We start from the raw sequence: 14,454 nt of genomic DNA, 5'->3' as shown, positions 1-14,454 counted from the left end.
TTAAAGTTTGTCGAAATTTGATGGACAGAAAAAATACCTAGATAAATATTTTAGGTTTTTTTTTTTACTTGTTTTAAAGAGTTTCCACGTCCTTTTCATTTTTTTAAATAGAAAAAAAAAGCTAAGTACTTGTGCAGTTTACTAAAGACAATAAAAAACGAAGATATTGAAAAAGAACTAAATAGTATGTATCCGTTATGGAATGAAATTCTCACTTTAAAAAAATTTCACTTAATTTTATCAAGTAGTTTTTATTTTTATTTTTATTTTTTTTAGAGAGGAAAATCAAATTTTTGTGAGATTGATTGTGTCGTCGCCATCTTGGATATTTCCACGGACGAATAAACAAGGTGCCTTTAACTGAAAAAAGGGTTAAAACAAAAGGACAGAGAAACGGGTTTGTATTACTGTACACATAGATTCGAAAAAGTTGTCAAAAAACAAATATATAACAAATAAATGTTATCAAAAGTTACTTTTCTACCCAACTGAATAATTTTTTAGTGTTTTTATTTAATGCAACATGTTTATTCAGCTCGAAAAACATATAGTGTTTACCGATGTAGTGGAAAATTAAAAATTGCGCCCGACTCTCTTGTTGACACGGCAAGTTTGGGAAAAGGAGTTATAAATAAAAAAAAAACAGACAAAATACTGTTAGAAACTCGCTCAATATATGTTACTGTGACATATATTCGGTGGTTTTTAACAGTATTTTGTATATTTTTTTCATTTTTAACTCCTTTTCCCAAACCTACCGCGTGAAAGAGATTGCCCCCTATGAGTGTCTTTTGCGTTAAAATGACTAAAATTGACACGTTTGTGCTTATTAAAAAAATTGATGCCTTGGATTTTTATAAAACTTTCTGAAAACTTGTAACTAACTGATTTCTATATAATTTTGTTTGTCTATACTTCGTGATAACTCTTGGGCGTGCCCTAGAGGCTCTTTTAGGGCTAATAAAAACATTCAATTTTTGGGACTATTTTACCATATTTGTCCAAAATTTCCTATATATGTCTGTTTAGCAGTTTTGCATGGTGCTGAACTCAAATTTAAATATGTTAAGGCCTTGGGGATTTTGGGGGCTACATGGGAGGGGGGCACGGGGGCAAATGATGGACTTATTCATTTCTTTTTTTACATGGTGCAGAACTCAAATTTACATACGTTAATGCCTAAAACTGCAACGTTTGTTTATTTTCACCAGGATTTGACATCCCATGGGGACTTTTGGGGGCTAAATGAGGGGGGGGGCAATGCTGAACTTCGTCATTTTTTATGCCTCGTTCACTGTGCACTAATTTTTTTTTTTTTATAATTTCAAAATAATCTCGTCAAATTTTGACAAACTTTAAGCGGTGATTGGAGTTATCTCCCCTGGCGCCCACCCTTCCTCGTTCACAGATATAGCTAAGATGGGGCGACACGATCGATCTGATAACAATTTGATTTTCTTCTGTAAAAAAAAAACAAAAAAAAACGCCTACTTTATCAAACAAAGCGATTTTTTTTTTCTCGAGAATTTTATTCCATAACAGGTACGTACAATATAACTTTTGTTTTTTCAATATTTTCGTTGCCTCTCTCTTCGTATTTTTATGCCTTTAGTGCACCGTCTTGGCTTCAACAAGAAGACATTAACATTTCTATGACAACCATACACACATGTTTCTAAAACATTTTCTTAAATCCTTCATAACTGATACATTTTTTTATTTTAGAAAAACCGACCTCATGTCTAACTCGTGGGGACACAAGTAAAAAAAACAAACAAAAAAAAGGCCGTTTTCATGCTTTAACTAAAACGTATTGTCATGAAGGGGAATAACTCTTATTAATTTACATAGTTATTTCCCCTGAACCTTGAAATTCATAGAAAAAGTAATACTGTTGATATGCAATCTATATAAGAACCAAATACGTCCAAGTACATGTGAACTGGAGCTGCTAGACAGAGTTCCAAATAGCTTAGTTGGGGATACCATTTTCTCTTCCTTGCAACCTCTTTCCCACAGAAGAGACGTTGCGAGCCTGTCTCTGCTATATCCGTATTTTCATGGCAAGTGCTCGTCCGAGCTCCAATCTACAGTCTCCCCTAGCAAAAAACACTCGTCGAGCTGAAACCACTATCAACAATTCCCCCCTCACGTTTTATTTGATCTCAAACCTAAACGTAGAATCCATGAACAAAACTTCTTTCCTAGAACTGCACGCCTGCGGAACACCGTTCCATTTTCCTGCTTTCCAACTGGGCGCTGTTTTACAATTTGTCATTGCTCTAAAAGAGACAACTCTCTTTTACTAAGAGATTTGTTCATTTTTTTCTTCTCGTAATTTAGGACGCTGATAAAGCTGTCATTAAGTTTTCACGAGTAGTTTACAAAAACATACGTTTATGTTTTTCGTTTTTTAGATAGCTTTTAACAGTTGCTTCTGCAGGGTAATTAACCGTTTTTTTTTTTTCGTAAGTAACGCGGCGACATTAACCGAGCAAAAGAACCGTTTTATATTTCACAAAAATTCTATTTACATTGTTAAATTGAATACTCCTGCTAAAAAAAAAAAATAAATAAATAAACAAAAAACATAAAAGTATGTTTTGTAAACTGCTCGTGAAACTTACTGACAGAATTATTAACGTCCTAAATTATGAAATGAGAAAAATGAACGAATAATCTCTTATTAAAAGAGAGTTGTCTCCCTTAGAACAATGACAAATTATAAAAGAGCGCCGCCAACTGACTACAACTTTAAGTCCCATATGCGTCTAGGTATTCCGGGGCTCTTCTATTTATAAAAACTCAATCGGTCGACTATCTTAACAAGCACTCCCAAAAAATTTAACAAGTAATTGTAATAGATTTTTTTTTCCTATCTTTCTTTCTTAGATTTACAGAAATGTTTTCTTTAAGAATATTGCGCTGCTGCCAATCATATTACTTTTCTACATTTACTCATAATTTCCAATTTTTATATATGATGTTAATACAAATTTTAACGACGCTTCTACACTATTGCAACGAAATTTTGTAATCGATAAATGGAGTTTTCAGATAAAGAAAAAAAATGGTTTCTACTGATTTTTTATTTTTTATTCATTTTTTTTGTCAATTCTACTAAATTACAATGTTAGCTTCGAAATTACCTGAATATTACTGAATTACTGAATTATTTCAAAAAATAAAAAACTTTAATCGTCTGACAACTTTTATGAAAAACACTCGTTAAGCTGAAACCATTATCAATAATTCCCCCCACTCTTTATCTGTGCTTAAACCTAAACGTCGATTCCATGAACAAAGTTTATTTCTTAGAACTGCACGCCTGTGGAACTCTGTTCTCTTTGACTGCTTTCCAACTGACTACAATATGGTCGTCTTCAAGTCCAATGTAAACAAATTCTTGATCAGCCGTTCCCTTAAGTAATCCAATTTACCAAATTTCCACTACTAAAGACGACGATAATTTTTATACACTCATTAACCCTTATCCTCGAGTGGCTTCTGAGCCTTGATAAGTGGTGACACCTTTGTAAGAAATTGGTGTACGCCGCTTCTCTCATAGGTCGCCAACCAAAAATTCACTGTCCGTCTCGCAAAAAAAAAAAAAAAAAGCTTTAACATCTAATATGGTCACAGCCGCACAGATGTGGACTTAAGTTATTGGGCAATCATGAAGTAAGACTGATTTTACTAAGAGATTAATTTGTTCTTTTGTTTTTATTTTTTTAATTTTATTTTATTTTATTTTTTTTTTTACAAACGATAATTGTAAGGAAAGATGCGGCTATTTTTAAAATTTTTTTTCCAAACAACAAAAAAATATTCTTTTGCTAAAGGTGCAGCCACCGTAAAAAAATCCTTTTAAATGGCATTAAAGTCTTTCGAGTGTACTGAAAACGAAAATAACATTTTAAAATTCCAGGAAACAAGTAGTTTCCAAGATGTATTTCTCTCTATCCATACTGGAAATTTCTCGGATAATTTTGAGCCTTCTTTTTTGTTTTGTTTTTGTATTTTTTGTTGAAAAAAAAAAATTAAAAAGAATCAAACATTCAAATAAATATTCATTCTAGAAAATTATATGTTGAGTGATTTTTTTATTCAGTTTCTGAATATTTGAAATGATGATTGGTTAACATTTCAACAAAATATATATGTGTTTCTGAATTTTTGAGATTTGGGATTCTTCAGACTACGGTTCTCATCTTGAGTGTCACTTTCACAATGTTTCAGTTAATGTGACCTTCGACCTCCTTCGGGTGTATCTTATCAAACTCGGAAATTTGAACAAAATTTTGAACAGTTCTTTATTTGTATTACATATTTGGATTCTTCAGAATGCCGTTCTTATCTTGAGTGTCATTTTTACAGCGTTTCGATCGATGTGACCTCCGACCTCCTTCGGGTGTATCTTGTCAAATTCGGGAATGTTTCTGTCAAACTCAGGAATTTGGACAGAATTTCTAACGGAACCCTTTATTTACTTCACAGGAGGTAGCATGCTCTTGTTCCATCAGCTATGACTTTAAGTAATTCGCAAATGCATTTTTGGGTTGAGAATAAAAGTGCTATTCTCCTGAACGATGAAGGTTCAATTCTCGATGTAGGTGGTATAACCATTGGTAGATTCCAAATTCCGTCCAGATAACAAATTCGACAAGATACACCTGAAGAAAATCAGAGCTTACACCAAGCAAAACGTTGTGAAAATAAAACTCAAGATGAGAACAGTAGTCTGATGAATCCAAATAATATGAATAACCAATCGTTTGAATATATATATATATATATATATATATATATAATTACATAGAAAAAACTGCAAGCATGAAAGTTATGTTTTACAAGAATATCTTGCCTTTTCTTTTCCAGTGTTAACAACTAGTCCTTTTACTTTTCCATGTTTAATCTTAACCATATATGCCCGCTGCATGCTGCATTTTTGTAATATTATTTTCTCTCCGTTTCACTTGACACGAAGCTGATAACATTAATAATACAAAATTTAGTCTTTACGTGACTATTAAGAAAACATTTCAAAAAGAAGGTGCGCCAACTTTTTTTTTTTAACAAAAAAGTAAATGTTATGGTCAGGTTTTTAAAAATTAGTCTTTAACCTTAAAAAATACAAAGAACGAAACTTTTAAAACTGTTTACAATTCCTCTATAACTATCGTTGCATTTTCATTTTCTGTAATGTCAAAAACTAGATGTTGGTGCTATTAATATTATAAGCTTTGTTACAGAAAAAAATAAAATATTATAAAAATGAAAAAGAAAAAAGTCGCCACAACTATAAAGGTTTTATCCTTCTTTTATTAGTTTCAGTTCTTTTAGTTTTTCTAACGTTAAAGACTAATTTTTTAAAAACATTATCAGAACATTTACTTTTTAATTAAACAAAAATGAATAAAAAGCCACAGCTCCTTTTTTAAAAATGTTTTCATCCAATGCAAATATCATTGGTCGTTGGTTTTAGCATAGTAAATCGTGATATGAAAACAAAAACGATTCTCTTAATAGTCGCGTGAAGACTAATTTTTGTATTATTAAGGTTATCAACTTTGTTAGATTAAAAAAAAAGTCGTTTCTTTTTTTAATGTTTTGATTTTGAAATTTTTTAATATAGCATCAAGCGTCCTAAATTATAAGATGAAAAAAAACAAAAAAAAAAAAAACGAACGAATCTGTTAGTAAAAGAGAGTTGTCTCCCTCTACACAATGACAAATTGTAAAACACCGTTTTTTATTATTATTAACGTTAGTTTCTGTAATGGCTTGATGAGACCTTGGGACAATCGTGTTAAATTATGAGATGAAAATAATGAACGAATCTGTTAGTAAAAGAGAGTTGTCTTCCTCTACAGAGTGAATGATAGTAAAACAACGCGTAACCTTGAACCACTTTTTTGTTTCGACAGAAATATATAAGTTTTTGAATTTTTGAGATGAGGATCGATTATTCATATTATTTAGATTCATCGGACTACTGTTCTCATCTTGAGTGTTATTTTACGTTTTGCCATATGTAACCTCTGAAATTTTTTTGATAATTATGTTTTTATATGTATGCTAACCTTTAATCTTAAATTCAAATTTTTTTGGCTAAGCATTTCGGCAAATCTCAGTAGCTTACCCTATCTGAAGGTTTATGGTTCAATTCTCAGTGTGGGCGACCGAAAAATACAATTGCGAATTACTTAGGACCTCTATCCAGTCATGGCTGATGGAACAAGAGCATGCTACCCCCGTGAAGAAAAGGGTTCTGTTTAAAATTCTGTCCAGATTTCCAAGTTTGACGAGATACACATGAAGTAGTTTAGAGGATACATCAACTGAAACGTTGTGAAAATTGGTGAAACGTGAAAATTACACTCAAAATGAAATGAGTCGTCTGAAAAATCCAAATAATATGAATGGACTTTATTCCTATTTTTGTCTTCCTTAAAACAATGTTTTGTTTTTGTTTTTTTCTTCCTTAAAACAATGTTTTGTTTTTGTTTTTTGTCTTCCTTAAAACAATGTTTTGTTTTTGTTTTTTGTCTTCCTTAAAACAATGTTTTGTTTTTTTTCTTGTCCTTTTACTTGAATTTCATTCACTAAGTATTTCGGCAAATCCGGCAGTTTATGTTATCTGCTAGGAAACGCCCATGAAACCCCAAGTGGCTTCAGGCCTTGATAAGTGATGACCCCCATGTAAAAAAAACAAAAAACATCAGCTTTAGCTTGGTAACATTTTTTCTGCAGAAGTACCAGAATCTTCATCGACTCAGGGTTTCGACTTCTCCACTAATTTTTTTTTTTTTTTTTTGCGAGGAAGGAGAGGGGATTGTCAATAAATTGTCAAATTTACGCAACGACGGGATTATTCTTCTGTAAGTTTGTTGGCATCGCCATGTCCGGTTTTGTTGTGGGGCTTTCTGTAAGCGTCACGAGGCTTTTATCTTTCAAATGCATTTGTTTGTGGAGTGTCGGATGGGAATTCCTCGAGTGGCTTTAGCCTGGTAACTTTTTTCCTGCAGAAGTACCGGAATTTTCATCAACTCAAGGTTGCAGCTTCTCCACTAATTTGGGGAATTCAGTTTATTTATTTATTTTTTTTTTTTAGAGGGAGGGGGGGTCGACAAATTGTCAAATTTACACAACGATTGAACTATTCTTTAAGTTTATTGGCATCGCGGTGTCCGGTTTTGTCATTTTTGTAAGTGTTGTTCCGAACACAGCTGCCGCCACGAGGCTTTTATCTTTCAAATGTATTTGTTCGTGGCATTTTAGATGGGAATTCCTCGAGAACATTGGCTTTAGCCTGGTAACTTTTTTCTGCAGAAGTACCGAAATTTTCATCAACTCCGGGTTGCGACTTCTCCACTAATTTGCGGAATTTAGTTTTAGTTTGTTTTTTTTCTTGGAGGGAGAAGAGAAGGGTTGTCGATAAATTGTCAAATTTACGCAACGATGGGACTATTCTGTATGTTTGTTGGTGTTGGCATGTCCGGTTTTGTAGTAGGGCTTTCTGTAAGTGTTGAACCGAGCACAGTCGCCGATACGAGGTTTTTATCTTTCAAATGTATCTGTTCGTGGCGCTTTAGATGGGAATTCCTCGAGAAAGAGGAGCCGCAGACCTGGCATGAATACGGCTTTTCCCCAGTATGGGTCTGTATATGCCGCTGCAGGTTCGAGAGACGAGTGAACGTCGAGAAGCAGATGTAACACGGATGGAGCTTCTCCCCGCTGTGAATCAGCAAGTGCCGGTTGAGGGCCGGCTTCTGGAAGAAAGTTGCCTGGCATATCTCGCACGTGAAGATTTTCCCCTCGGCATGGGTCAAGTGGTGCGCCTTGAGGTGCGACTTTTGCGAGAATGTAAACCCACACACGTTGCAGACGTGGGGCTTTTCACCGGTGTGGGTTTGCATATGTCGTTTCAAGTGTGAATTCCGCGTGAACGAAGACTTGCAAATCGTGCACGGGTACGGCTTGATTCCGGAGTGAATCTGCATGTGGCGCTGCAGGTTCGAAAGCCTCGAGAATGTCATATCGCACACCGTGCACGGATGAGGCTTGACGTCGCTGTGCGTCAGCAAGTGACGTTTCAGCGCCGACTGTTGCGTAAAAGCCGCGTTGCACGTCTCGCACTTGTACGGTTTCACCCCACTATGAATCCTCATGTGGACGTGGAGACTAGAATTCCGAGAGAACGTCGACAAACAGATCCCGCAGACGTACTGCTTATCGCCAGCTTTTCGTTTCGTATAACTCTCACAAGCTATGTCTTCCGACTGCGACACTTGCATAGGTTCACTTGAGCCCGTTTTTTCATTTCCTGTAGTTTCTAAATTATTTTCCGTAGCAGAATCCTGCAGAAGCGATTCATCAATTTCCTGTTTCATAATTTCTGTCTTATCGTCATTGGTCGATATTGCATGCAGTTGCAGGTCCGAACTGCTCGAAAACATCATAGATTCGCTTGAGCTAGGTTTTTCGTTTCCCGGAGTTTCTAAATGACTTCCTGTCAGTGATTCTTGCGAAAATGACATGTCGAGTTGTTCCGAAATTTCTGTCTTATCGCCGTCGTTGTGCGATAGCATATGTAGCTGCAGATCCGAATTGCTCGGTAATATCATTTGGCAGACGCCGCACGTGTACAGTGAATCTCCGTTATGCATTTGCACATGCAGTTTTAAAAGCGCTTTCTGCGAGAAGGATCGGTTGCATATATCGCAAGTAAACGGCTTTTGCCCGGTATGGGTCAGGATGTGGCGTTTTAGGTGTGCATTCCTAGAAAACGTCGAGTTGCATATTTCGCACATGTATGGTTTCCGTCCGCTGTGGGTTTGCACATGCCTCTGCAGGTTTGAATATCTTGAAAATTGCGCATTGCAAATCTGGCATGAATACGGCCGAACGTCACTGTGCGACACAAGGTGCTTGTTTAGCGACGATTGCTGAAAGAACGCTGCGTTGCAGATCTCGCAGGTAAATCGCTTCTCGCCCACGTGCGTTTGCAGGTGTGCTTTTAGGTGCGACTTTTGGGAGAAAGCGAACCCGCAAATGTCGCACGCATGCGGCTTTTCACCGCTGTGGGTCAACATGTGTCGTTTTAGATGTGAATTACGAGTGTACGCGCATCGGCATATCGAACACGAGTAAGGTTTTTCCCCAGTATGCAGCTGCACATGTCGCTGCAAGTTGGAAACTTTCGAGAATGTTGTGCCGCAGATATCACACACATGCAGCTTCGCTTCGATGTGCGTCAACAGGTGCTTGCTCAATTCCGTCTTCAGCGTAAACGTTTCATCGCAAATATCGCAGCTGTACGAGCTGCCTTCCGTGTGCGACTCCAAGTGCGATTCCAGCTGCGATTTCTTTGAAAAAATATACCCGCACAGGTCGCAAGTGTTTGCCTTCTCTCGCGAGTGCGACTGGATGTGGCGTTTGAGATGCGAGTTCCGGGTAAAAGATGAACCACAAGTCTCGCAGGCGTATGGCTTCAGCCCGGTATGCGTCTGGATATGTCTATGCAAATTAGACGGCCTGGAAAATGTCGTCCCGCAGATCTTGCACGAATGAGACTTTCTATCTTCGTTGTGCGTGAGCAAATGTCGATTCAGGGCCTCCGGTGCAGAAAACGCCTCGTTGCAATTCCCGCACGAATACGACGTCTCCATGGTGTGAGTAAACTTGTGCATTTCCCATTCCGATTCGTTTGTAAATACATACCCACACACCACACACACGTTCGGATTATCGTCCTTTCCATTCGTCTGGATGTCAGGCTTTAAAACTTCCGACTTATCATCCTCGTCGTTATCAGCATCGTGTGTAAGTAAATGTTCATTCAGTAACTTTTGCTCGGAAAACGCTGAATCACAAGTTCCACAAGTATATAATTTCTCCGCTACATCCTGTGAGTCCGGATCCTGATCTGATTCACTTATATATCCGCTAGCTTCGGAAACGTTTGGTCTATCCCCGCCGTTTGTCTCCACCTCGGTTTTAAAAAACTGCGCTTTACTATCATTATCGATTAACAAACGTCCATCTGGAATCTCTTTTTCCGAAAGGGCTACATCACAACTTGTGGAAGAATACGATTTCTCCACATGCGTAAGCCGATGTAGTTCCCGATCGGATTCGTTTGTAAATGCATGTCCGCACAAATCACAATTATTTCGTTTAACATCACAATTGTTTTGCGGGTTTGTCTTAAATACCTGCGTCATCCCATCATTGTGCGTGAGCAAATGTCTATGCAGAGCCTCTTGTTCGCAAAAGACCGCATCACAACTACCACAATGATATGATTTTGTCACCGTATGATTGAGTTGGTGGATTTCTCGATCCGATTCGTCTGTGAATGCGTATCCACAAACGTCGCAAGTGCCTCGTTTCGTCTCGTGGTTTACATCCGTTTTTAAAGTCTGCAATTTCGCAGTTAAGCTGCGTTTAAGCAAATGCCGAGTCAAAGCCTCTTGTTCGACTGTGTGGGTCAGCTGGTGAATTTCCCAATCGGATTTATTCGTGAATGCAGACCCGCACTCTTGGCAAACGCTTGGTTTCATTTCCAGCTTTGTGTTCGTCTCCATTTTTTAAAACTCAACTTCACGATTCACGAACATCAATTACAAAAATAGTGCCGATCTCCGCTAGTCGCAGCCTGGTCCTCGTTTATAATCTAGAAAGTAAACTTATGCAAAAAATTCTTTAGATTATTATTAAAAAAATAGCCTAATTTTGCTGTCAGACAGATACCAAATCTCCATTATTAATAAAATAGTATAGGTCCAGCTTCAGACAAATATCAGATCGCCATTGCTATTAAAATAGTGCAGTTTTGCCTTCAGGCAGACAGATACCAAATCTCCATTCTTAAGCAATTTGTAATTATTTAGACACCAAATCAATGAAAATGAATTTAAAAAATAATGTTAACCCGTTCAAGACATCAAGGGAAATAACTCTTAATTTTCCAAATTATCTCCCCTGAACCAATTAAAACTGAAATTTATAGAGCTAAAAAATTAAAATTGTAATCAGTAATGTAGCGGTGCTCATTAATTCCCTGGCAATTCCGGGTAGTCCTGCTAGGGTTTATATCAACTATTGATCAGTGTTAATTGTTTCAACTAAAACGATTATATTTTGTTATTTTTTAGATGAGGATTGACAATTTATATGGCTTGGGTTATTATTCTCATCTTGAATCTTCCTTTTTACTTGCCACCCCACGAGGACAGAGTTGGATACAAGGTTAGTTTTTATGCGACGACTGAAAGACATTGATTACAAGAATAGTGCCAGTCTCTGCTAGTAACGTGGTTGTCATATATAATCGGGAAATCAGACTTAAAGTAAAAAAAATATCGATTAGTATTCGGATCTTTTTTAAGCTCGGTAAAAAAATTGGATCGGTATTTTATTTTTTTGTTTTGGATAAAATTCAACGGCTCTTTTGATTTATTTTTGTTTTTTGTTTTTTTTTTTTTGATAAGATTCAACGTATCTTTTTTGAACGTAGACTAAACACGATTTTATATGTACAATGTTTTGCTTTTAAAAAAAAGCAAATTGCCATTTTTTTTTTAGTTTCTTGGGATAAGATTCAATGTCTCTTTGATTCATTTTTTTTTTTTTGATAAGATTCAGTGGATCTTTGTTGAATGTGGAAATTTAGTTTTGGCATCAAACAACAATGTTAAGAATAAATATTAAAGAATTCAACTTCCTAGAAATATGCACGTCTTAACACGATTTATATATACAGTGTTTTGCTTTTACGCTTCTGGTTTTCAAAAAAGCAAATTGCTGTTTTTTTGTTGGTTTTCTTTTGTTTTGTTTTTTAGTTTTTCTGTTCTTTTTTTGTTTTGTTTTTAAATATTAAAAAAAAATTTTTTTTTTTAAATATGGTTTCTTTAGATATGCACGGTATTCAGCAAATGTTTGGGCACTGTTCTTTTAAGCCATTGAATTCACGGTTTCTGAAAATCCCGAGGGACATTTTTTTGCAAGAATCAACTTTCATGTTCGAGATTGTCTCCATCTTTTGTTTGTTTGTTGTTGTTTTTGAGCTGATCTTCTGAATAGAAACGAAAACATTCAAATAGTTTTCCCCTGTCGTGACTCTTTACAAATCAGTTGCAGGATGGACGGACCGGTTTCGTGTAATCACCTGAAATGAAAACAAAAATAAATTAACGTTTTACTAGTAGAACCCGTGGAAATTCCACAGTAGTTGAAAATTTGGCGCTTCTACACTATTGGAAAGTTTGTAGTAGATAAATGGAGTTTTCAGATAAAAAAATTTAAAAAAAACAATATTTTCAACTGATTTTTTTTATTGTCAATTCTAAGTTAGAATATTAGCTTCCAGATTATGCAGTCGAAATTAAATTTTAACTAAATTATTTTAAAAAAAATCAACTTTTATCGTGTTTGCTGGTGAAAAAGTGTGACCATCTTGCTTTGGTACTTGTACAAGTTTAACCAAGGCGTTAAAAAAAATGAAAATATCGAAATAAGTTATATTGTACATATCAGTTTTGGATTGCAGATCTAAAAAAAAAAAATTCACTTAATTTGATTGAGCAGTTTTGTTTTTTTTTACAGTGGAAAAACACGTTTTTATGACAGCGTGTTGAAGATAGCCATCTTGGAATTTATAAATAAAATCGAAACGCAAGGGAAGCAACTCTACATTTTTAATGTGACCAACGCAAAACAAATAACAAAATAAACATAACATATATACAAGGTTTCTGAGTCTGGTTTTCATTCAAAATTTTTTTTTTTTTTTCATAATTGTTTCCTATAAAAATAAATGTTCGCCTAAAAATTAAAAAACCCGTAAAAATGACATACAAGATTTTTGCAACTGTTTTCCAAGAATTATCGGGAGGAAATTATCTCCCTTGTGAACTCTCCTGTGTCTTACATAGGTATACACGCTCGTGTTCAGCAAATTCTATTTTCTATTTTCTTTAATAATTTTCTACTTTATTGATGTTCGTAAATTTTGGATGTAATCATCTTAAAAATATGAAGAATACGTAGATACCATTGTTTTTGTGTGAAATTCAGTTTTACGATTTCCAAAATTTCGTCCCAATTCTGTAGAAGCGCTGAAAATTTTTAATTTTACTACTACTACCACCAATACTACTACTACTACTAATAATAATAATAATAATACTAATACTACTACTACTAATAATAATAAGAGGTGGAGGTATGTGATAATTCCTTCAGTTAAAAATATCCAGTTGGACGATGTTTCGTCGGGGATGACAAATCAGCTATCACTGTTTGAAAAACAGGTGCAGTAATGCAAGAATAAAATGTCTCGAGAAATTAAAAATACGAGGAATACGTAGATACCATTGTTTTCATGTGAAATTCACCTTTACGATTTCTAAATTTTTTTTTTTTACATGGGAGTCACCACTTATCAAGGCCCGGTGGCCACTCGAGGATAAGGGTTATTGTGTGTACAGTAATCAATGAGATAATATTGTAGTAATTGTTTATAATGGAGATTTGATGAATTGGATTACTTAAGGAGGCTGTTTATCAGGAATTTGTTTATGTTGGACTTGAAAAGTTGTAGCCAGTTGGGAAACAGGCAAATGGAACAGTGTTCTACAGGAGTGAAGTTCTAGGAAAGAAGCCTTGTTCATGGAATCTACGTTTTTTATTTAGGCACAGATGGGGAAAATTATTGACAGTGATTTCAGCTTGATGGGTGTTTTTTGTCCCAATAGTGTACAATCATGATAACAAGTATGTGATAAATTTCTTCAGTTAAAATATCTGATGGAAGATATTTCGTCGGGGACACCAAATCATCTGTCACTGTCTAAAAAAAAAAACAGGAAGTAATGTAAGAATAAAATGTAATAAATCCTCATCTAAAATATGCATATTTATTGCTTAAAATACAAAGAAAAAGAAAACAAGTTTGTCAAATGTAATAAATCCTCATCTAAAATATGCATATTTATTGCTTAAAATACAAAGAAAAAGAAAACAAGTTTGTGAAATGTAATAAATCCTCATCTAAAATATGCATATTTATTGCTTAAAATACAAAGAAAAAGAAAACAAGTTTGTCAAATGTAATAATAAATCCTCATCTAAAATATGCATATTTATTGCTTAAAATACAAAGAAAAAGAAAACAAGTTTGTGAAATGTAATAAATCCTCATCTAAAATATGCATATTTATTGCTTAAAATACAAAGAAAAAGAAAACAAGTTTGTCAAATGTAATAATAAATCCTCATCTAAAATATGCATATTTATTGCTTAAAATACAAAGAAAAAGAAAACAAGTTTGTGAAATGTAATAAATCCTCATCTAAAATATGCATATTTATTGCTTAAAATACAAAGAAAAAGAAAACAAGTTTGTGAAATGTAATAAATCCTCATCTAAAATATGCATATTTATTGCT

General features: G+C 34.8%; 1 protein-coding gene across 1 annotated transcript; it reads right to left on the bottom strand.

Moving 5' to 3' along the window:
• Positions 1 to 2,880: 2,880 nt before the first annotated feature.
• LOC145270410 (uncharacterized) lies at positions 2,881 to 13,965 on the bottom strand. The gene has a single exon (XM_080126055.1). The coding sequence runs from the start codon at positions 10,587 to 10,589 to the stop codon at positions 7,452 to 7,454; it is 3,138 nt and encodes a 1,045-aa protein (XP_079982181.1). The 5' UTR covers positions 10,590 to 13,965; the 3' UTR covers positions 2,881 to 7,451.
• Positions 13,966 to 14,454: the final 489 nt, after the last annotated feature.

Source organism: Euprymna scolopes, chromosome 46, assembly GCF_053919585.1.
Source record: "Euprymna scolopes isolate OS-2025 chromosome 46, ASM5391958v1, whole genome shotgun sequence".
In the NCBI taxonomy this organism is placed as follows: domain Eukaryota; kingdom Metazoa; phylum Mollusca; class Cephalopoda; order Sepiida; family Sepiolidae; genus Euprymna; species Euprymna scolopes.
Note: the sequence above shows the minus strand (reverse complement) of the source record. Positions and strands in the feature narration are given on the sequence as shown.

What these genes read in the sequence shown, in the direction of transcription:
- LOC145270410 (XM_080126055.1), bottom strand. Translation starts at nt 10,589, where the DNA reads ATGGAGACGAACACAAAGCTGGAAATGAAACCAAGCGTTTGCCAAGAG.